Source organism: Neovison vison, chromosome 12 (assembly GCF_020171115.1).
Source record: "Neovison vison isolate M4711 chromosome 12, ASM_NN_V1, whole genome shotgun sequence".
NCBI classification, from domain to species: Eukaryota; Metazoa; Chordata; class Mammalia; order Carnivora; family Mustelidae; genus Neogale; species Neogale vison.
In genome coordinates, this window is record NC_058102.1 from 36,270,859 (window position 1) to 36,295,965 (window position 25,107).

Sequence of the window (25,107 nt, forward strand, 5' to 3'; positions counted from 1 at the left end):
CAGTTTTGCTTTCTTTACTACCTTAGGGAACAATGACAACCTGGGTTCCTAGTCCTGGAAAAACCATATAAGTTCATGCTTAGCTCAGCTATAAGTGTGTCCTTTGTCAGACACTGTACCATTCTAAAAACTTAATATCCCCTTGAGAGCACAAATGTCACATTCTCCCTCCTATGAATGTAAATCTATTTTCTAAAATTTATCATAAAGAGGTAATTTAATAATATTGGAAGGATCTTACTATTTAGGCTTTACACATTTGATAACCTATCGCTCTATAAATCCTTTCTCCAACAAAACATTCGAGAATCACAGCCTCTGGGTACACCCAGTTAGAAAGACATGAGGGAGCCAATGTGACACAGTGAAAACAGTATTATACTTGGCCAGAATACACTAAACTCAAATGTCAGCTTTACCAATGGTGGGAGATATGGACTCTCTTTAAAACTCAGTATCTTCATATATTAAATGGGAATACTATTGTCCACGTCACATATATGCAGATATAATAAAGAGAATGACAGATATGAAATGCAAAATAATAGTACCAGACAGATAGATACTTAAATAAATGTGACTTTTTTCTTCCCTTAGTCTGTAAGTGGATTAAAATATATATTTTTTTTTTCTGCCAAAGCCCATGAATGCCATGAATCAGGTAAGGTTTGTTTTTAGTGACTCTGAAATTCCTACTGGTATCAAGGATCTTTCTGCTCTTTCTAGCTTCTAGTTCTAGGAGACCACTGAATAAATTCATCTGTACAAAATGCTTCTAACAGAATAATTGATTCAATACTTTCTCCTTAAAACTCTATAGCTATAAGTCAATTGAGTTCTAGCATTTTGAATTCCTTTGATATTTTCCTTTGATGATAACTGATGTTCTTTTTTATAATACTCTCATCCGGAAGCATCCAGTACTTTTCCCATTTTATTTGAAGTACTAACAATGTCATCACATATAGTTTAATGTTCATCATGGGAGGCCACTCAACATCTGTGACCACCCTCTCTAAAAATATATTTAGTAGTTAGCTGCAATGTGGATCCCACCTTCCCAAGAAAGACACAAGCCAGAAATTCCCTCTTCTTCCAAATTTTATAGTAGCTGAGATTCCAGCACATGACTCACGTTCCACCAATCAGATGCAACCTCAAGGGAATGGAAGCCAGAAGTAAGCCTAAGAGGGAGGCGGCAGGGTCCAAGAGAATCATCCAAGGAATGCGACTCTGCTTGGTTCCTTGTGGGTGACGGTGGCAGAGCTCCGGCCTTTAGAAGCTGCTAACTCCCAGGGAGAGCCAGATAGATGGTCGGGTATTATTTCTGACCATAAAGAGTGCTTTCAAGCCCAAGACTGAAAGTGTGGCTGCAGAACACTCTTTCATAAATCCTGTTCCTGCTTTAACTGGCGAAAGCATATTCTTTAGTTTACAACTAAACAGTGTGACCCATTCATGAGACAAGTTTAGGAGCAGATGCATTTTCAGCAGTTTTGCTTTCAATACAATCACTGAAGGCCTTCATTCTAGTTTTGAAATTTCCATTATTTGTTGACAGCTGCTTATGTGTTCCATGCTTGCCATCAGAAATTTCCTATTTATACTAAAATTTATTTATACAAGACCAAGTAAAACTATATATATATATGTATAAATGCTAAATATAACTACATACACATATACAGCATATAATTATATATACTTATTTACAGATATACAAATAAAACTACATATACATACTATATACCCACCACATATATACTTACATGCATCTATACATACAAGTATACTATATATAATTATACTAACAATATGTAATTATTAGTGTGTATACAATATTCTCATTTTATCCTCCAATCATTTATCCTTTCAGTCATCATTTTGATATCTTTAGTACTTTACACTGAATTCTGAGAAGAGGTCTATAACTTCTATTTAAATTCTCAGTCTCTCAATTGTGCCCTGACTCCACTGTAATTATAAACTCAGAAATCCTGTTAATCTCTTAGGAATCTTTTCTAATGTCATATCGTTCCTCTTCCAAAGTACCTATTTCATTTTCCCAGATGTATTCTGTGTCAGAGCTAGGGTAGGTTACATTGTTGTAATAGAAACATATCCTAAACCTCAGTGAATCAGGACAATATTTCTCGCTTCCTTACTCAGGGTGGGTGAGTAGGAAGGTTTGTCCCCATTTGGTAACCTCGGGATCTATTTTCACAATTTTCAAGTCAGAAAAGGGGACAAGTACTGATTCTTACAGCTTTGGTTCAGAAGTGACATACGTGGGGTACCTGGGTGGCTCAGTGGGTCAAAGCCTCTGCCTTTGGCTCAGGTCGACGATCCCAGGGTCCTGGGATCGAGCCCTGCATCGGACTCTCTGCTCAGCCGGGAGCCTGCTTCCTCCTCTCTCTCTCTGCCTGCCTCTCTGCCTACCTGTGATCTCTGTCGGTCAAATAAATAAATAAAATCTTTAAAAATAGAAAAATTTTTAAAAAAATTTAAAAAAAAAGAAGTGACATACGTCATGTTCATGCATATTCCACAATCCAACTAAGAACCATGAAGTTCTTCAACTTGGAGGAAGGCAGAAAAGTACAATCCTATTACATGTGTTGTAGGTGGAGAGCCGACATATTTGGTGAACAGCACTGATACTTCCACACCACATAGTGTTCTTGTGAATCACCTTGATAACAGGAATTAGGGATGTTCTAAGTGACTCTTAGGTTTTAACTAAATCTCACTGCACAAACAAGGGCTCCTTATTTGGATACAACTGATTTGTCATTCTTACCTGAACTGCCAATTTGAAATCCAGTATTTCCAAACTTTCTATGTGCTGATTCTATAGAGAAAGATCATTATCCACAACTGAGAGCTGAAATGGGTCTGTTAGAAATTTCTCAAATTTTAAGCCTCTTGACGTTCACAGTAAGATAAAAATTTGTCCCTTTGTGGCTAGCCCCAGGAACTTGCCTCTTCCAGTTTGGTCTCATTTAGGTGGTATGACTTTTTTTTTTTTTTTTTTTTTTTTTTGGTGATGCGTAGTTTTTCCTCATTGATAGATTCTTTGGGTCATTTCTTTGGGAATTAGCTAAGGAAAGGGGAAGTCAAATGTATATGTTCAAGCCATTTCTTGAACTATGACATTTCCTAAATTGCTGATTTTGGATATAAGGGTAGCCATTAATCCAGCTAACCTAGACACAACCAGGGAGACATCTATTCTTTCCCTCATACTCTTTACCTCACCAAGCCCTGTCAATTTTACATCCTAAGTATCTTGCAAATGAAGAGAGCTCTGAGGGAAGACTATCAAAGTCAATTTATAAGTTTGGTATCCCCAGAGGAAATTACATGTAATAATAAATAAGCAAGATCTTGCCAGCTAAGGATTTTGATGAGGTTGCTTTCAAAGCAAAACAAGTAACCTTTCTTACTCTTGTCAGCAAAGTCCTCAATGCTCTTGGTGAATAAGGGAAGAGGTTGGTGTACAACTTGCACAGTAAGTGCTCAAGAAATACCTGAATTTAATAAAGTCAAGAAACAGAAAAACTAAGTGAAAACGTTCATGGGGGCTGCCACCAAGTGGAATAGGATATAGTCAGGCTGCTGTGGTCATAATGGCAATCAGTATTAGGAAAGCGCTGACTGACTGCACATTAATGAGGAATGCAGACTGCAGAAAGCTAGAAAGAAGGTTCTGAAAAATAAACCCTGAAGATTTCCACACTGCCAATGTATAACAAAAATTTTCCGCTGGTTTCTAGCACTATGGTAACTAAGAAAAAGTTGGAAGTGATATATTCAACAAAGACCTTTTTTGTATCTTTCTCATAATGGGTTTTCATTGGTAGACCTTGAAGTTCAACTGATTTAGTATGTAGCAAAATACCTTGTTGAGTCAAGTATCTATTAAGATTAAGATGCATTAGCCTGTAGAAACTTGTGCATATCCTTCCTTGTAAATGGTTTACTGTGACTAAAAGTACAGTGTTTTATTCCTGAAGAAGAGACAGCCCTCTCCCTATAACAGCACCTACACCTGTCATGCAAATGAAGGTGTCTTTTTAAAAATTATCTTTGCATTGAAGGTTCATGAGATTGGCTATAGTTTACTTTTTTTTTTTTTTTTTTTTAAAGATTTTATTTATTTATCAGAGAGAGAGAGGGAGAGAGCAAGCACAGGCAGACAGAATGGCAGGCAGAGGCAGAGGGAGAAGCAGGCTCCCTGCTGAGCAAGGAGCCCGATGTGGGACTCGATCCCAGGACGCTGGGATCATGACCTGAGCCGAAGGCAGCTGCTTAACCAACTGAGCCACCCAGGCGTCCCTATAGTTTACTTTTTTAAAGATTTTATTTATTTCTCCCCCTGAGCAGGGAGCCTGATGCAGGGCTCAATCTCAGGACCCTGAGATCAAGACCTGAACTGAAGGCAGATACTTAATGACTAAGCCACCCAGGCACCCCTGCCTATAGTTCATTTTATAAATATACCAACAGTTGATTGAATGCTGGTTTCTCTTTGTAGATATCAGTTTTAGGAATGCAAAAGTTTAAATGTGGAGTGAGCACATTCAACCAAAACCTCACAGTATACTTCCTTCTCAAACAGGCTTTGAATTCCTTATTTAAAACTTATAAAAAGCTGGGACGCCTGGGTGGCTCATTTGGGTAAGCATCTGCCTTGGGCTCAGGTCAAGATCCCAGGCTCCTGGGATCAAGCCCCACATTGGGCTCCAGCCCCACATTGGGCTCCCTGCTCTGTTGGAAGTCTGCTTCTCCATCTCCCTGCTGCTCCCCTTGCTTGTTCTCTCTCTCTGTCTCTAACAAATAAATAAAATCTTTAAAAAAAATTATAAAAATCTAGGTAGGAAGCCATGTGGTTATAAAAGGACAACACAAAGGATGCTTGTGGTATTGGAAATCGTCTATACTCTGACTAGGGTGATGGATACACAAACCTACATAGGTGTGATGAAAAAGCACAGAACTCAATACATACATACACACACACACACACACACACACAGGTATGAGTAGAACTGGGGAAACACAATAAGACCAATGGATTGTATCACTATCAATATCCTGCTTTTGATACTGCACTGTCATTCTACATAGATCACCATTGGGGAAACTGAATAAATGGTACAGGGGATCTCTCTGTATTATTTCTTACAACTGCATATAAATCTAAAAGGATCTCAAAAAGTAAACAAAACTACTTTTCTTGAAAAGGAGTGTTAAAGCTATTGAACTGTGAAGCCATTCCTCTGGTATTTTTCTTCCCTTGTAAGAATAATCTACATAATTACAAACCTATTCCTAGAGCCAAACACAGAGCCCATAGTGTGGATGTCAGTTTACGAAGCATTTAGGTGAAGATTTAATCGAGTGAAATTCACGTAAGAGAATGGGAGAAGGGGTATACATATTGCTAACAGAACAAACAGTCCTTTTAAGAAAAACTGTATAAATCATTTGAGCTTCTTAAAACCACTCTCCTTTAATCTAAAACACCACTCATGGATGCAGTAACTTTTTTTTTATAGTCACAACAAAAATTGTTGATCTAACTTAATTGTTTTGCTATTATAATAATCAGGCTTCAGACTATCCTTCTGAAAATGGAAGCACTAACAGGTCTACAAAGATACATCGTTTCCATACATAGCAACAATGTTAAATACAGCACCATTTTGAGACTTTGCTAGCCCTTACGTATATTTGTACTTGACAGTTCTCTCTACTACCAAACATAATAAAGTGCATTCACATGCCATATTCAATATAATTAATATAAAACACAAATACTGAGATGCAGTTGACCAATCAACATAATGTTTGTTTCAGACCTTTAAACAGTTATTAATTTTTTTTGACTTTTTTTAATTTTATAGTGATTTTTGAAAGGAAAGGAAAATGATTCTCAGTAATTTTCAGAGTCCTGAAGGCTTACATCCCCTACATACTGTGCACATAAACTGTAACTAATAAAATACTCCTGACCAACATTAGTGTGGTAAAACAGCATAACTCACTTCAAGAATGTGGAATAAGGGGCACCTGGGTCGCTCAGTTGGTTAAGTAACTGCCTTCGGCTCAGGTCATGATCCTGGAGTACCAGGATCAAGTCCCACATCGGGCGCCCAGCTCCACAGGGAGTCTGCTTCTCCTCTTTCATGCTCTCTTTCACTGTCTCTCTCTCAAATAAATAAATAAAATCTTAAAAAAAAAAAAAAAAAAAAAAGAATGTGTCATAAGGGAGCATGACAAGGGACTTAGTCTACCTAATTCCTTTCCCAAAGCTGCAGTGTTGGTCTTCTAAGGCACAGCGGCAAAACTCACCTGAGCATGTGCGCAGCACTGAAGACCACATCAAACTCTGTGCTGTCCAATTCAGCGGCTTTCTTCGCCATCTCAGCTGCTTCTATGAGGCGGGCTTCTTCCAGAAGAAACTGACCTGCAAAATATAAAACCAAGTGAGCTTCAACTTGGAAACTACTGCTCTAATCCTGCGAAACAAATAAAGTCACTACAGAGAAAAATAGAGTGGTAAACATGATCTGAAGCTAAGATTTATGTGTGCTCCTCATCTACATCTCGTTACTTGGTCCTGTTTTCTATGCCATTACCTTTTTTGCAGGACATCCCAATGCATCTGTCTGGTATATTCACAAAGTTGTTTTTGTTGTTGGTTTTTTTTTCCCCTTAAAAAACAAATCCTGTATAAACTATTGAACTAAAGATATATTACAATTAAGAGTTGAATTGATTTTTATTATTGGTCATTTAAAACAGCTTTGTCTCTGATCCATATGTATAGACAAGGCTATCTATATTGAGATGTATAAACTTCTTATACTTAAGCAGCACTAAAATTATTGGAAGAACATATAAAGGTCCACGGAGCATTTACTTACTCTTAATTAGACTAATAAATATGGAGCAAATATTAACACATTCACATTTTTGAGATAACTTGAAGGTCAGCTTTGCAAGGTTAGAATTATTCCACACAGAGCCATACTACTCTTTGAAACTATACCTCAAGAACTGGTATGTAGTGTTATCCCCAAACCCCATAAAGACAAAAAAATAAAAAATAAAAAAGAATTTGGTCCAAGTTTTGGGGTGCCAGGGTGGCTCAGTTGGTTAAGGCCCTGCCTTCACCTTAGGTCATGATCTTGGGGTCCTGGGATCGAGCCCCCATATTGGGTTCTCTGCTCAGCAGGGAGCCTGCTTCCCTCTCTCTGTCTGACTACCTCTCTGCCTATTTGTAATCTCTCTCTCTATCATATAAATAACTAAAATATTTAAAAAAAAACAACAGGCTGTTTTTCTCTTTGTTTTATAGGTGGGGATTTAGTAACAGCAAAAGTAATGATGTTTTCTCCGCTTGACTTATTTCGCTAAGCATGATATGCTCTAGTCCCATCCATGTTGTCGCAAATGGCAAGATTTTGTTTCTTTTGATGGCTGCATAGTATTCCATTGTGTATATATACCACATCTTCTTGATCCATTCATCTGTTGATGGACATCTAGGTTCTTTCCATAGTTTGGCTATTGTGGACATTGCTGCTATAAACATTCGGGTGCACGTGCCCCTTTGGATCACTACGTTTGTATCTTTAGGGTAGATTCCCCAGTAGTGCAACTGCTGGGTCATAGGGCATGGGGGCTTAAGTGGGTAGGAGAAGAATCCATGAAACAAGATGGGATAGGGAGGGGGACAAACCACAAGTGACTCTTAATCTCACGAAACAAACTGTGGGTTGCTGGGGGGAGGGGGGTTGGGAGAAGGGGGGGAGGGTTATGGACATTGGGGAGGGTATGTGCTTTTGGGTAAATTGGAAGGGGAGATGAACCATGAGAGACTATGGACTCTGAAAAACAATCTGAAGGGTTTGAAGTGGCGGGGGGGTGGGAGGTTGGGGTACCAGGTGGTGGGTATTATAGAGGGCACAACTTGCATGGAGCACTGGGTGTGGTGAAAAAATAATGAATACTGTTTTTCTGAAAATAAATAAATTGGAAAAAAAAAGTAATGATGTTAAGCCCTATCTGAAAAGGAAATTCAAATGAAAACTAAATCAGTGTATAAAAGAGAGATGCTGAAATCATTCACGTAGCTTTTGGGCTTGCTGAGTTGTGGGCTAATGATTATTTCTTTTTGCTTTGGGTATCCTGTTTGCTTAAAGTTCAAGATTTTAACAATATGAGAAAAAGTTATAAAAATGATTTGCAAGCCCTGAGCTGCACAGGGAAAAACAAATTTAGAAATGGTAAATGGTGAAACCTCCCTGATGGTGGTGGTTTGAAGGAGCCCATTATTTACTGCTTATCTAATACATATTACAAATTGTCTTCTAAACCAAAGGACTAGTCCTTAAAACACAAGAGGCCATTTTCTGTTTTAAGAATTTATAATAAGCCACAGACTCTGCTCATATATAAGCGTCAATTGCAAAGAAATGGTGAGTAACGATAAGCCGACTTATTAAAATGAGGTGACAGACTTTTAAGACCAGGACTTAGAGACATCTTAGCTATTTCTACAAAAAGTTGTACATCACTTTCTTAGTCTATCCCCTAACATTCTGTGCCTTTCTCAGGTCTCAAACATAATTGTTAGGTCAGAAAATTATTAAGAACACTGATTTGTAAATACAGTTGACCCTGGAACAACACAGATTTGAAATGTATGGACCCATTTATATGTAGGGTTCCCGCCCATAAATAGAGTACAGTACTATAAATGTATTTTCCCTTTCTTAATGATTTTCTCAACATTTTTTTCTGTAGCTTATTTTATTCTAAGAATACAGCATGTTAACACATTGATAAGATATGAGTTAACAGTCTATGTTATCAGGAAGGTTTCTAGTCAACAGGAGGCTATTAGTAGTTATATTTGGGGGGGTGTCAAAATTATACACAGATTTTTAACTGTGGGGATCGTGCTCCTAGCCCTCATGCTGCTCAAGGGCCAACTGTGGTTTCATTTGTGAACAGAAAAACACATTACTTATGAAACTTGTGTGTACATTAGCTATAAATATGTTGATACGAGATTCAGCTGAAAGTAATGCTGTTTAAAGACAGTGAAACAAGAATTAAACACTCGATGGCATAATGCAAAGTAATATCGCATCATATAAATCTTAGTAAATGATACCAGACTAAACCTATTCTTCAGTTAATTATTCTGATTACAGGTTTTAAAAATTAAAACATAATATTAATTGCTACCTACCTTCAAAGAATAATGTCTACTTAAGTAAAAGCATTAATAAGTATGTTAATTAATTATGTGATATTTAAACAAAAGATAATGTAGGAGTTTATTGACAGTTACTTTTCCTTTCCAGACAGCTATTAACTCTGAAATGTGTTCTGTATTAATAGTAGGAAAATGCAACAATTAACTGAATAGAGAATAATGAAGGTTATTTAGTAAAATTCATTACTCCAGAGTATACAGGGTAAAGAAGACACACTAGCTCTGGTGAAAAAGAAAGAGAAAACAGGGACACGGTATCTGTACTGTCCACATAGAAACAGAGGACCATGACAAGAAGCTTCTGTGTTGAAGATAATGAGGCTCAATGGCCTAAAAGGTCAGTTTATGTGCAATGTCCCAAGGGCAAAGCCTTTCAAGCCTCATGGATGCCAAACCCATCGTTAATGTGCAACAACTTCAACAACAACGAATAATAACATTAACAGTTGTATAAAATTGAATATATAATTTTTATTATAATTTCCAAAACTTTCTTAAGCTTTGTCAGCTTTGTTGTCCAAAATGCAATTTATAGACAGTTTGCAAGGTCCCTAAACCACATGAAACACGTAATTTTTACAAAACAGTAACAGAAAAAATCCCCATATGATCATTTTTAACAGAATTCATTCATCATATTAACATTCAGAAAAACAATATCACAACATATTAGTTAGGTATTTGCATAATTCCCCCCATTCTGTTCTCAGCAGGCCATAGATCTCAATATTCCAGCATTAGTGTTCTGCTATGATAAAGACATAAAATATTATGCAGTGTGGACCGTTTGGTGTCTTTTTTTTTTTTTCTTCACTAAACTTGAAAATGTGAACCAAAGTTGGAAGTGAATTATTATTCTGCTATGTTATATAATGATTGTTTGTTTGAAATATAGTCCAGAATTGATGGAAAACGGAGCAATAAGCATTTCAAATACAGAGAACCAACATAAATAGGGAAACAAAGACACACTAGGTTTCTTCTTAATAATGATCCAAAGAGCCACTCATGATATATTATTGGGGGAATAATGAGAAACAAAATCTGCCCTTACTTCTTCTGGAAGACTTTGCCTGAAGTCACTCTTCTACCAGCCCCATCTATTACTGTTTCCACCAGACACTGCCTCCCTTAATGTAACCTGCTGTTTCACATCCTTATTTATCCTCAACTCTCAGGCTCTAAGGCTTCTATTGTCCCATCCCAATCACCAGTCTGTCTTGCCTGCCTATTGTGACTGGGCATCTTTTGTTTTTAAGCCCTAAAACATTTCCTTCCTGGTGAATCTTTCTTTGACTGCTTCCCAACAGTATTAGGATTGCTTATGATTAGTTCACTGCAATATAATTTACCATCTAAACCAGAGCACTTAAAAGAATAAAAGGGAATGGTATTATTCATGAGACAGGAATAAAGGGGTTATAAAGCAGAATTGCCTCAGTATGGCCTTCCGACTTACAGCATATGAGAGAGGATGTGGGTGTCAATCCTCTCTCTCTCTCTTTTTTTTTTTTTAAAGATTTTATTTATTTATTTGACAGACAGAGATCACAAGTAGGCAGAGAGACCGGCGGAGAGAGGTGGGGGGGGAAGGAGGCTACCTGCTGAGCAGAGAGCCCGATGCAGGGCTCAATCCCAGGACCCTGAGATCATGATCCAAGCCAAAGGCAGACGCTTTAACCCACTGAGCCACCCAGGTGCCACACTCCTCTCATCTTTATCACTACTGGATAGTGAATCATTTTATACAGTGTCTTTGAATGACTGTTGGCTGAATGTGATCAATAGTAACAAGAGAGACTCAGGTGCTCTTTACTGAAGAACGTACACATCTATGGAAAGCCCACCAAGTCGGAGCCACATGCTGAGGCTCAGTGAGCTGGAGCAGCTACTTGGCCTTTGGTGGTGAAGGGAACTACAAGGAGGAGCCAGGGAAGTATGGGGAGTGGAAGGGAAAGCGTGCACTTCAAGGAGCCCATCTACAGTGGCGGATTCTGGAAGGTGTGAAAGGTTACATTTTTCAGTGGCTCATAGCCTTAGTGCACAACAGAATCATCTGGAAAGTCCGACAGAACAGAGCTAGGCCCCAACCCCAGAGTTTCAAATTCAGTGGGTTTGGGGTAGAGCCCATGATTTTTTTTTTTCTTCAAGATAAGTGTACTCTTCAATCCCTATCACCTGCGCTGCCCCCCCCCCCCCGCCCCAACCATCCCTTCCTGGTAACCATCACTTTGTTCTCTGTAGTTAAGAGTCTATTTCTTGGTTTGGCTTTTTCCTTCGCAAGTTTGTTTTGTTTCTTAAATTCTACATGTGAATGAAATCATATGATATTTTTCCTTCTCTGACTTATTTTGCTTAGAATTATTCTCTCTAGCTCTAACCTTGTTGTTGCAAATGGCAAGATTTCATTTTTATGGCAGAATAATATTATATATATAAAATATATAAATATAAATATATAAATAATACACACATGTGTGTGTGTATGTGTGTATAAAATATGCCACCTCTTCTTTATCTATTCATCTATCAATGGACACTGGGGCTGCTTCCACAGTTTGGCTATTATAAATAATGTTGCAATAAACACAGGAGCATATCTATCCTTTTAAATTAGTGTTCTCATATTCTTTGGGGAAATACCAACTAGTGTGATTACTGTATCATAGGGTAGTTTTTTAACTTTCTGAGGAACCTCCATGCTGTTTACAACAGGACTGCATCAGTTTGCATTCCCACCAACAGGGCATGAGGGCTCCATTTTCTCCACATTCTTGCTAACACATGTTGTTTCTTGGTTGCTGATTTTAGTTACTCTGACAAGTGTGAGGTGATAGCTCATTGTAGTTTTGATTTGCATTTCCCTGATGATAAGTGATGTTGATCATCTTTTCATGTGCCTGTTGGCCATCTGGATGTCTTCTCTGGAGAAATGTCTGTTTATGTCTTTCACCCATTTTTTAATTGGATTTTTTGGTTTTTGGCTCTTGAGCTGAATCAGCTCTATCATTTGGATACTAACCCTTCATCAGATATGTCATTTGCAAATATCTTCTCCCATTCAGTAGGTTGCCTTTTAGTATTCTAGACTGTTTCCTTTGCTGTGCAGAAACTTTTTATTTTGATGTAGTCCCAACAGTTTATTTTTGCTTTTATTTCCCTTGCCTCAGGAGACATACCTAGAAAAATGTTGCTATGGCCAACGTCAGAAATTACTTCATGTGTTCTTTTCTAGAATTTTTATGGTCGCAGGTTTCACATTTAGGTCTTTATCCATTTTGAGTTTACTTTTGTGTATGGTGAAAGACAGTAGTCCAGTTTCAGCCTTTTGCATGTTGCTGTCCAGTCTTCCCAACATTGTTTGTTGAAGAGACTGGTATTTTTTCCCCCAGTGTGTATTCATTCCTCTAACAAATTCATTTGACAAATGAGGAATGAACATGATTTGCATTTTTAACAACTTCCTACTGATGCTGCTACTCCACTGTCCATAGTTGGAGAACCAGTGACTGATGGGAACAAAACAATTGTTTTGTACCATACTCTGGATGCCCTGTGTGGGATTAGCCACCCGTTAGATTAAGCTCTTCTGGATAATAAACAACATGTGGCATGTACCTCCCTACATTACAAAGAACAATGACCAGGTTACACATATGTGTGCAGATAGAAAGATACATCTGTATGAGTAAGATACATGCAATAAATACAAGTTTACTCTCGCAAATCCTTAACATAAGGATATTTATCTTTCATATGTAGAACAGTTGTGAGAAATCACTTCTCTCTCACATACAGTAAACAAACACATTCTTGGTGTTCGATAATTGAGCAGAATTTCAAATAAAGAAACACGGAAATCTTAAGTAAAATACATTTTGTTCTCATGTATATCTTGTGCTATCACACTTTATCACTATTTGTTTGATTTATAATTTGTCTTACCCAAGTTAATTATCATCATCTTATTTAATTGTCTTCATTCAAAAGGAGAACAAAGGCAAAAACAACACTAGAAATTACAAAGAAAAAAAAAGTAATCTGAGTAGAGAAATACAGAAAAGGATATTTTAAAAAGAAAGCATTTCTAGAGGTCCTGATTCAAAGAGTGTTAAGTCTCCCCATAGGCTGAAAAAGGAAGAGAGAAAAACGAGTTGATAGTTCTAGACTCAAGTGCTTCTGTATTACAGTTATACCATTTCTTCTCTGGACATTTCTCTAACTGAACCATTTAAACTACTTGGTGGATTTTTACCAACATTTCAATATGACAAGCTGGTGAAGATCAATCCTTCATTAATTCCTGGCTTTAAAAAACTGCCTGAAATGTAGAAATCCATAACAATGTAAGCTGGCCTTAAGCCTAGGCTCAAATACTGCTTTGTAAAAATTTTGCACATAAACTCCCTGGATTAGTTGGGATTGGCATTTCTTACTAAAATATATGAAAAATCCACTCTTGTGATCAATGCTAGTAAATTAAGGAGCTAAAACAAACTGTAGTAGATGTCATGATGATACAATTCTCCTGGGGAAAAAAAATCATTCATAGGTAGCTTTAAAAAATGTTCAAAGACAAATGAAAATCTTATTTATCAAATAACAGCTAGAAGTTAACATTTGCATTAAAATAGTTCCCCTTGGCAGAAGACATCAGACCATCTAAGCAGATCCAGAATCTACGGACTCTTAACCACTACCACCTTGTCCTAAGCCATCATGTCACTCTGGATTGCAGCAATAACTTCCTAACGGATCTCCATACTTCTGCCCTTGACCTACAGGGTATTCCCAAAATAGCAGTCCGAATGATCCTATTAGAATGGAAGTCAGTGCCCATCATTCTACCCCTGACCTAGGGAAGGTGACTGTCCTTATACTGGACTATACAGCTCAAAAGAGTCAGCAGGGTGTTCCTCCCGCAATCTCTTATCCCATTCTCTGACCTCATCTCCTTTGTCTCCCTCAACGTTCCCTCTTGGTCACTTATTCCATGTACACTGGCCTCGTGTTGTCTAATACTCTGGAGGAATAAAGACTCCTGGTATGGAGTATTTATTTGCTACTCCCTCCCCTGTAGTACCCTTCCCCCAGCTACCACAGTGGCTCACTCTCTTACTTCTTGGCACACTGTGGGGATTTAGTCACTACACATTCACTAACAGGACTGAATTACCTAGGTCCCCATGTGGCTACTTCCTTCATCTGCAAGAACAAGACTCCAGCAAGCATAGGTCACCGGGTGCTTGCCTATTCACATCCTCTCACCTTAGAGTGATTTTAGGCAGGGCTGCAATTAATGGCCACATGCTGGGTATTGCAAAATTTTCAAGATTGCCATTCATGGTCTCTATGAACAGTGCCTCTGGAATATAAGCAACATGACAAAATTTTCAAGATTGCCATTCATGGTCTCTATGAACAGTGCCTCTGGAATATAAGCAACATGGCAGCCCTGGTTTAGATCTCAGAATGTCCCTTGGAATATGACAAATAATCCAGACATCAATCATGCCTTCAAAGATACCTTAATTCCAAAACAATCCAAACTATGCGATTTGGCTAGAATCTATTATATGCTATTGTACTGTGGAATAAATTCAATGGTCTGGGAAAAAGAAGAAACTATAGAATTATCGTATCCAACCCAAGAAATGTATACCGTGCTTAACACACATAAGATGTAGCGATACTTGTAGTAGAGGAGGGGGATGATGAATGCAACACTTATCCTTGAATCAGTTCCAACTTAACAGAGAAAAGAGATGATTATGGAGATAGTTTAAGCACAAATATATATATAAACTTGAGATATAAACTTTGAGGAGATAAAAACTTGATATAAACTTGAGGAGATGCAAGGTCTCACAGGCTAAGTGCATCATATCTGGATGGAGGTTAATGTTTGGTTTTGCACAACTTATAATTAAAATTGAATACACATAGAGTACATAGAGTAAAGGGGACAAGTAAGTGTACCACTTGAATTTTTACACAGTGGCTCCGGTCATATAATCAGCAACCAGATCATAAAAAAGAATAGCCAGAAGCACTTGTCTAAACTTTTTCAAAGATTCAGATGGTTGGAGCAAGGAAAGAGCCTGGAAGATGGAAATACCTGGGCTGATTTTGGTGGTATCTATGGGTAACGAGACAGGTGGATCAGGTAGAACGGAAGCAAGCCCTTTAAGGAGTGTTTCCATTAAGGAAGGTGAATAACACACTCCTGATGAGACAGGGTAGGGAATAATGCAATGCTCAGGATTTAGACCACCTGTCCAAAGGAGATGCTGCTGAACAGAGGTTGTTAATGTATGCTAATTAGACCCAGGAGAATTAAAATGTGGAGGGGAATCATCTCTTTTGCTTCTCTGAAGGGATGCTTGTTGAATGTCTTTCTGAGAATCCTTTGCATTTTTAGGTATGTTCTTAATCCTTTTTTCTTTTTTTTTTTTTAAAGATTTTATTTATTTTTTTTTTAGATAGAGTGCACGAGAGAGAGCACGAGGGAGGGGACAGGAGAGGGAGGGGACAAGGAGAGAGGGAGAAGCAGCTCCACACTGAGCAGGGAGTGGATATGGAGGCTTGATCCCTGTACCCTGGGATCATAACCTGAGCCGGAGACAGCCGCTTAACCAACTGTGCCACCCAAGCACACCTTCTTTTCCTTTTTAAACGTAATCTCTATGCCCAACATGAGACATGAACTTAGGACCTTGAGATCAAGAGTTATATGCTTTACCAACTGAGCCAGTGAGGCACCCCTGCTCTTACTCTTTAAAACCAGTCACTCTCAGGGCACCTGGGTGGCTCAGGCAGTTCAACAGCTAGACATTTGACTCTTGATTTCAGCTCAGGTCATGATTTCAGGCTCATGAGACTGAGCCTCGTTCAAGGCTCTGCATGAGACTGTCTCTCTCCTCCCTTTGCCCCTTCCTCCGGCTCTCACGCACGCATTTTCTCTCTCTCAAATAAGTAAATCCTTAAAAAAATACATAAAACCAATCTCTCTTCCCTTCCCTTCTATTAGTTTTGTTCCTTTGTGTTTTTGTGCTCTTGGCAACTTGACTTAATAACAGCTCTGGTTTATTGAGACAAACCCAATGTGATAAATGTGCAGTAGTTACTGGCCAAGAAAACAGGTGGGCCAGATGAACAGGGAAAGAATGCCCAGGAGAGCAATCCAGACTGCTCACTTTGAGGTTGGGAAGGTCCAGATCTGTCCCTATGTGAACATGAGACCAAAAATTTGCCCTGAAATGGACAGGTGGCAAGGAAGGTGTCTACGGCAAAGGAGATTAGAGGAACAGCAGGCCAGGGCTCTGTGCTCAAGCAGAAAGGAGGTCAGGAAAGCTAGGGATGCTTTACTGCATTTATTTCTCCCCTGACTCTTTCCAAAAGGGTTATGAGATGCCAGAAAAACCATTGAGGGGTTAGAAGACTGTCAGATGGAGAGCGGGAGGGAGTAGAGAAAGGCAAGGAGGACAAGAGGCGGGGCTGGGGAGGAAGTAAAGAGAAGACATTAGGGAAAGAAGGAGTGGGGGAGGGGCAGAGAGGGAGAAGCAGCATACCCCACTAGAGGAGTAAGTAATACTTAGATTTAATAGCGATCAAGTGCACCATAGAAAGGAAAACAAGTTCATGCTAGGTTTCAAACAATCTAAAGAGTTTCACCATCTAAAGAAGAAGGGCAAGACATAATCCAATGAGGTTGGGACCTACTCAAAGATACAGAGATGGGCAGTGTCATTTCTTAGACAAGGGCAATGCAAGGAAAAAGACATGACAGACGTGAGGGGTCCAACACAGGGAAAGTCAGTAAAGAAGGAAGTATGCCTCTGAGAAGAACTTGGGGTGGTAACGAGAATGTGGGGATGTGACCCCAAGGGTCAGATGCTCACATCCTCTTCCTCGGAGGACCTCCGTGTCTTCTCCTTGCCCTCCCACACCATCTCAACAGGCTCTTCTGAGGTATTCATTTATAGACATGTCACTAAGGCACAGAAGAGTTAATGACAGGGTAGCAAACTTCAGAACAATTGTTTTCAATTAAGAGGAAAGCAGAACATAAACAAGAATCTCAAAGTGCATTCAATTGCTAAATCAAACAGCTAAGACGGGAAAAACAGTATCTCTCTCTTTTTTTCCCCTCTCTGCCTTCCTTGCTTCCCCACTGCCCCCCCGCCCACCCCTCTCTCTCTCTGTTCCCAATTACTTGTTCCTTATAATATCCATTCTTCTTGCAAACAATTACGCCTTTTCTGTCCGGATGTTGATGGAGACAGATTCCTCTTTTTCTTAAAATCTAGATTTTTGCCTCCTCTTCCCCTAATTTCTGTCTTTTTTTCATATACCTTATTCAAAAATTTCTCTATACGATTTGTTCATTCTCCAAGATATTATTATGGGTTCTATTATATTTAAAAATAGGTGGCCATTGTTACAAGTTATTGAGGATATATGACACGCTAGTTATTTTATAAAATTGTAAATGAATCCTCACAACCTGAGGCATTTGTAATCATCTCCAGATTAAGAATTTGAGGAACAGAGAGGCTAGCAAAAGGTACAGCATGCTCAAGGAGTAATCAACAGAGAGGCGAGGAGAGCCTCATTCCAAAATCCCCTGCACCCTCTACTCCCTAATCTAATGCTTAACTCAGTTGTTATCATCCTGCTTTTGTGGCTTCTGGTGTCCTGAACAAAGATAGATTCAAAAGAATGCGTATGTGTAAATTGTTGCTATAGTCTGAATGTTTGTGCCTCCTCCCCCTCCCCCAATCCCAGTTCAAGTTTTGAAATCAGGAGTCCTCCTGAATGGGATTAGTGTCCTGACAAAAGGACCCCAGAGAGCTACCTTGTCCCTGCCAACCATATGAGGGCACAGTGAGACCATTAACGGGGAAGTAGGCCTCACCAGACACTGAATCTGCCCACAGTATGATCTGGGATTTGGGAGCCTCCAGAACCGTAAAAAATAAACTTCTCTTGCTCCTAAACCACTCATATAAGCTATGTTGTTACAGCAGCCCAAATGAACTAAGACTGGACTGAACTGCATCAAGTAGTTACAGTTTAAAACAAAGTGGATTCTAGTCCCATGCAAAAACTGGGCGCAGAGATGAGAAAAGGAAAGAGTAAAAACTAGGTCAGCAAATTCTTCTCTAATCACTCTTTCATAGTAAAAATACTGATGGGCCATCTTCGTGTGGGGCACCCAGCCCACGTGGGACTCTCCAAAGCAAGGCCACTCTGTTTATTTTCGTGATTCTTTGATTTTGAGCCACAGTCTCTTCACTTTGCAAACAGGGATAACCTGCCTGTGTTATCAGGAAGAATAAATGAGAAAATGTCAGTACGCTACGTGGGGTGAGGTCTGGTGCCCTGTCTCCTCCTTCTTCCTTTCACTCCTCCTTACATGAGCTCCTTCTCTCCCTCTCCCTCTCCCCCCTTCATGTTCTTTAGAAGACCTCAGGCTGCCCTTCCTTCCTGAGGCCTCTAAGTACATGATTATGAGAGCTCCATGACTTTCTCCACCACCAGTCTGCCAAAACCTCAGCCGTCGGGGGCTCTGCCACCATTGGGGACCCACCAGGCTTACATTTGATAAGAGTATCCTTTAAAAACTCAAGGCAGGGGTGCCTGGGTGGCTCAGTGGGTTAAAGCCTCTGCCTTTGGGTCCTGGGATTGAGCCCTGCATCAGGCTCTCTGCTCAGCAGGGAGCCTGCTTCCTCCTCTCTCTCTGCCTGTCTCCCTGCCTTTTTGTGACCTCTGTCTGTCAAATAAATAAATAAAATATTTAAAAAAAAACAAACAAACACACAAGGCAAACCAGAAACATATCACAGGCTGAAGAGTCAAAGGAGGGTTCAAATCCTTCCTTTGCCAACTTGCTGGGCCTTCAATATTGTCACATACACTCTTGATATGTTAAACCCCACATCTGTAAAACCAGGACAGTATTATTTCTGCACAGTGTTGAATTACTGCAACAACAAAAGATACATAAAAACACCCAGCACTGGTGCAGAGACATAATTGTTGAGCACTGAGTTTCAATAATAGCGCTAGCATTAATGAGGACAGATGTGCCCAGCATGACATCAAACACTTTTTTTCATGTAAATTCTCAAAACGCTGGCGTCAGGTCATACCATATTACTCAAATCGATTTAATCAACCTAATATTGTGAAACATCTTATAATCGTTGTATATTTTTTAAAAAAGATTTTATTTATTTATTTATTTGATGGATCGAGATCACAAGAAGGCGGAGAGGCAGGCCAGGGAGTGGGGGGTTGGGGGGAAACACGCTCCCCACTGAGCAAAAAGCCTGATGTGGGGCTTGATCCCAGGACCCTGGGATCATGACTTGAGCCAAAGGCAGAGGCTTAACCCACTGAGCCATCCAGGCACCCCACGTCGAATATTTTAGAATGACAGAATCAATAGTATTTTTTTTTTAGATTTATGATAAAATATGGTGGGTGCTATGGTCCGAATGTTTGTGTCCTCCCCAAATCCATATGCTCAACTCCTAACACCTAAATTGATGGTAATAAAAAAAAGGTGGGGGAGTGGTTCTCAACTTTCAATGTATCTGATACATATTTTATGTATCAATAAACCTACCAACAGAGCGTGTAAGCATCTCTTTATCTCCTATATTGATTAAGAGACAGTGCAGTGTAACATTCAGGAATACCTTGGTTCAAATGTTGCCCCTACTATTTCTTTTTCTTTGTTTTTTAAAGATTCTTTATTTATTTATTTGGCAGAGAGAGAGATCACAAGTAGGCAGAGAGGCAGACAGAGAGAGAGGGGGGATAGCAGGCTCCCCCCTGAGCAGAGCCCAATGCAGTGTTGCCCCTACTATTGACTGGCTCTGAGATCTTGGGGAATTTACCTTACAGCTTGATGACTTCACTTTCCTCATCTGCAAAATGAAGACAGTCTGGTAACCTCCCCACATGGCTTTTGTGGGGATAAATGAAAATTCCATGAGAATTTCTCAGGACAAAAAGGTCCTAAGTAAATGCTTGTGTTACTGTTACATTTGATGAATTCATCATGGAAATGTCATATTTAACAGAGAATTCAGGCAAGATGCCTTTTGCTTTTTATTCCTTTCTCATTTAATTTTTATATCTTAAATTTTACATGTTGAGTTCAGTTAAATAATTTTTGGATAATTACTTGTTTACTATAATTTTCTATAAACTATCTGAATGATAGTTTAAGTCACTCATTTTTTAAGATTTTATTTATTTTTATTTGACAGACAGAGAGAGAGATCACAAGGAGGCAGAGAGGCAGGCGAAGCAGGCTCCCCACTGAGCAGAGAGCCTGATGAGGGGCTCAATCCCAGGACCCTAGGACCATGACCTCAGCCGAAGGCAGAGGCTTTAACCCACTGAGCCACCTAGGCACCCCTAAGTCACTTATTTTTTACATTTTATCAAGTATATATTCCTTCATAATGTACATGTTAAAGAAAATAAAAAAATTGAAAGTAATCCTCTCTCCCCCCACACACACACAAAAAGGCTGCCAGAGTCCAAAAACCTAGAACTATTAACATAGCTTGTTTGGTTTTCTTTTCTTTCTTTCTTTCTTCTTCTTCTTCTTCTTCTTCTTCTTTCTTGAGAGAGTCTGTGTGTGGAGTTGGAAGGGGCAGAGGGAGAGAGAATCCCAAGCCGACTCCACAACCAGCACAGAGCCTGACACTGGGCTTGATCTCATGACCCTGAGATCATGACCTGAATCAAAATCAAGAGTTGGATGCTTAACTGAGTCACCCAGATGCCCCTTGTGTTGCTTTCCTCACGCTGTAGTTATTTTGTAAAATTTAATCATTCTTCATGTACAGTAACATAGGGAGCTGACTGTTATTATATGTTCTTTATAAATGTAACTTAGGATTTTAAATATTTCATCAAATAGAAATAACACTAACGTATTTAATCATTTTTCTTTTTCAAGTATTTAGATGCTTTTCCATTTTTGCCTCTAACAAATAGCAATGCTGTCCTCCAATTACAGGCTTTTGTTGATAATCTTAAACATAGAAGAAAAATATTTATTTAACATATGTTTTCATGAGAATTATTGAGAATAAATGCTAGAGTAACTTAAGGGAATATGTTGTTATTTGAATGTGAATCTCTTTATTTCTAATGAAATTCTGTATTTACTTATCTTTTAAAATCTGTTATATTTCCTCTTTGGGGAATTACTCGTTCATGTCCCTTGGTCTTTATGTTCTGTTTGTTCTGTTTTCCTTGCAGTTTTACAGTTTCTCATGTCTTAAGTAGATGGATGTTTTATCTTGTGATTTTATGGAAATTATTTCCTATCATTTAACTCTTTGTCCTTTAACTGTATTTCTTTTGGAAATACATTAATCCTTTAATTTTTTCCTCTATTCTTTGCTTATAAGCTTAAAGACTCCCTTTCCTGGTCTTCCCTTTCTATTCACGATGAAGTTTTAATTTTAAAAAGCTTGCAAACATATTGCACATAAAATACACCAGGTGTGAAGATTAAAAAGATTAAATAATATTAACCTATTAGACACATTGTAATAGAAAATTTAAAAATAAAAAAACACAGGTAAGAAATGAAATAGTTTGGAATGACATTTAGAAATATCATGTTCTAATTATATATCTGTGAGCTGTCTGTGCTGTCCTTGGAGCAATAAAGGGACACAAATACTGATATTTTAATAAAATATTTTGGTCTTAAGCATTAAACATAATTGCATCTCAATGAAATTTTGGAAAAGCTAACAAAAATGTATTTTAAATCAAGGCAATATCATTACTTAGTTCATTATTTAATTTTTTAAAATTACTCTTGGAGTTTATGAAGTGATTAAAATATAGAATGATACAACACAATCAACCCCAGTTCATTGCCATCTTCTGAATAGCTTTAATTACAATAACAAAAAATAACTACAGACCTCTTACCAATTCGACCTATCACATATTTTTAACTCCCCCTTTCAGTGTTCACTGAAAAAATATCAAATATGACATTTTAACAATTTCCTCCCAGACCTACTTTACTTTTTTTTTTAAGCATTATTTTGTTACTTATTTGAGAGAGACAGAAAGTGGGACAATGAGTGGGAGGGGCAGAGGGAGAGGAAGAAAGACTCTCAAGCTGACTCTGTGCTGAGTGTGGAGCCTGATGGAGGGCTTGATCTCACAGCCTTGAGATCAGGACCTGAGGCGAAATCAAGAGTTGGTGGTTTAACCGACTGTGCCACCCAGGCACCCCAGGGCCTACATTTTAAAATGAAGTTTAAGAGCATCCTGAAGACAAATAGACTATAATATCTATAATTGAAAGTCCTGGGCTTAGAAGTTGAAAGAGCTGGACTTTTCAAGTTCTTTTCCCACTATGAATGTTGAAAATTTCTGACCCAGAGAATCACATGGAAATTCTGAACTTCCATTATTTCAGTCAAATGAAGTTGAGATCTATTTCTACCTCACAGGAATTACATAATGATTGAAAAAGATCGGGATAAATGTAGTAACACATTTTCAGGTTTCTAAAATTGAGAAGTAGAGCCAAATAATAATCTAGATAATCATAATTTTAAAAATTCTACACTTCTCTGTAGGTTCAAGAAAAAGAAGGACAAAATGACTGTTCCTTTACATTAGAAATGATTTCATGGTTGCCCAGATCAGCCCTCTTCTATTACCAATGCTTCAATTCCTTCTAGCATCCTTATAAACCCACAGCTGAAAAATCTTCAATGGGCATTCATTTCATAAGCTGATGGCTCTCATAAATTATAATGTCCCTCCCATGGAGCCAGAACTATCTTCTCAGAGTTTCCAGCTACAGTCCTAATTCTGCCTTTGAACTATCCTCCAGGCATATGCTGTGTCTTCTGCATCAAGACCTCTCCCTGCTTTATTGCTCTTCAATGTATCCCCTTGTATCTACAATTCTTTCTGGTGATCTCCTACTATTTATTCAAATATAGTTTATGTGTAAGTTCATCAGGCATAGTTCTCCTGCTCCCCAACCCCCCAAATCAAGGCCCCTTTATATTCCTTCATAAAAACAACTGTAATTATAATTAAATGATCATTTTTACAATGTGGGCCTCCCTTACCAGTTTGGCATCTCTACTGGAGCCTGTCTTGTTCCCTGTTGTCTCCCTACATCTAGCTTGATAAATACTGAGTTGGATGAAGAGGTTCAGGACTCATCACTATACAGCTGAACCCCTGGAATGAACAACTTCACCCACAGAGTGTAACTGTAATAAAGAAAATAAGGCTAAGGGCTTAACTCTTAAAAACATACAGTCAGAGGTTGATAGAAAAAGAAACCATCCAAGGTCTACACAATAGTGCACTTCGCAAGAACATTTATCACAGTCTGCTTCCTTTTCCCTTTTTTGCTTTTGTCCTTAATAACTAATGAATTGCCATCCACCCAGATTCATACACAGTAGTTGTCTTATAACAAATGCACATTAACTTAAGCTGTTTTAATCTACATAAAATTTACTACTATACACATAAAGAAAAAATTGTAATAGAATTATTCTGTTTGATAAAATGGTTTTCCTACTAATTCTTCAAAAAGAAAAATAAAAGAGAGTGACTTCTTGTCTTCACTTTTATTCTTTTGGCAGAAGCTTTCCACTGGAGCCACTGGGAAAACCAGGGAGAATCCCTTGAAGTACAGGCCCCCATGACACTTCAAGGTACCAAATTCTCATCTTTGAAATTTATAAACCAAATTCCATAAAAATTTCATATGATTTGTTCCTTATGGGCATGGGATGCACTGTAAACTTGATGACACATGAATGTAACAATATACTATTACTGATACCATAGTGTGAAACCTGTTTTCTACATACTCTTTAACATTTTTGATGCAAGATCACTGAGAAATTGAGTATATATTAACAACAATATGAAATCTTAGTATAGAAAAACATTTTGAAAGCTCACATCAACTCTTTCACATTTTACAGATAAGGAATCTTAATCCCAGAGATTACGGTACCAGAAAGCCCTACATTTAACAAACTTATTGAACAAGTTTTATAAACCTATCCAGCTTTCTTTGTTGCATGCTATCCTGAAGAAAAAAAGACAATCTTGTACTCAACCCTTCCTCAAAAGCACAAAACTGGTAGAATAAAAATACAAGTAACTGAGAGTAATTTTTTTTAAATATTTTAATTATTTATTTGTCAGAGAGAGTGAGAGAGCATACGAGCAGTATGAGGGACAAAGGGAGAAGCAGGGAGCCAGATGTGGGACTCGATCCCAAGACTGAGCTGAAGGCAGATGCTTAACTGACGACTGAGCCACGCAGGCATCCCAACTATGAGTACTTTTAAATACTGCCTTCTAATGATCATTGCAGTCAATATAAATTATATAATTAATTCCCTTTGTCTAGTCCCAAATGGATGGCATTTTCAAAGCCATGTGTATTATCAACAACCAAATCAAAAGCACATCAACATACAGGAGAGTCAATTTCCAACAGAACAAAACTCTCCCACACTGACATTTTCATGGGCATTTGCAAAAGTATTGGGAAAAAAAAAAGATAACAAAACAATAGGTATATTTTATTTAAATAAATAAATTTTTTAAGCTGAGGAAGTATTATTATTCATTCAATTGTGGGTATAAATATCCTAAAAATATCCATAACCAGTAAGTTGATGGAGAACTGATAGGAATCATACTATGTATCTCCTTGGACAAGAAGTAATAAAAATGCTAATGGAACAACCTTTTGGTCTATTTTGAAA

At 38.3% G+C, this 25,107-nt stretch overlaps 1 protein-coding gene across 2 annotated transcripts in view; it reads right to left on the minus strand.

Moving 5' to 3' along the window:
• TMTC2 (transmembrane O-mannosyltransferase targeting cadherins 2) overlaps positions 1-25,107 on the minus strand; it is a 448,793-nt gene that overhangs the window by 70,654 nt on the left and 353,032 nt on the right. The window contains exon 10 of one of the 2 annotated variants that reach the window (XM_044227017.1): positions 6,358-6,472. In XM_044227017.1, coding sequence (XP_044082952.1) covers positions 6,358-6,472 — 115 coding nt within the window. Of the gene's footprint in view, positions 1-6,357; positions 6,473-25,107 lie in introns of those variants that run through there. The other variant, XM_044227018.1, reaches the window with a different exon arrangement.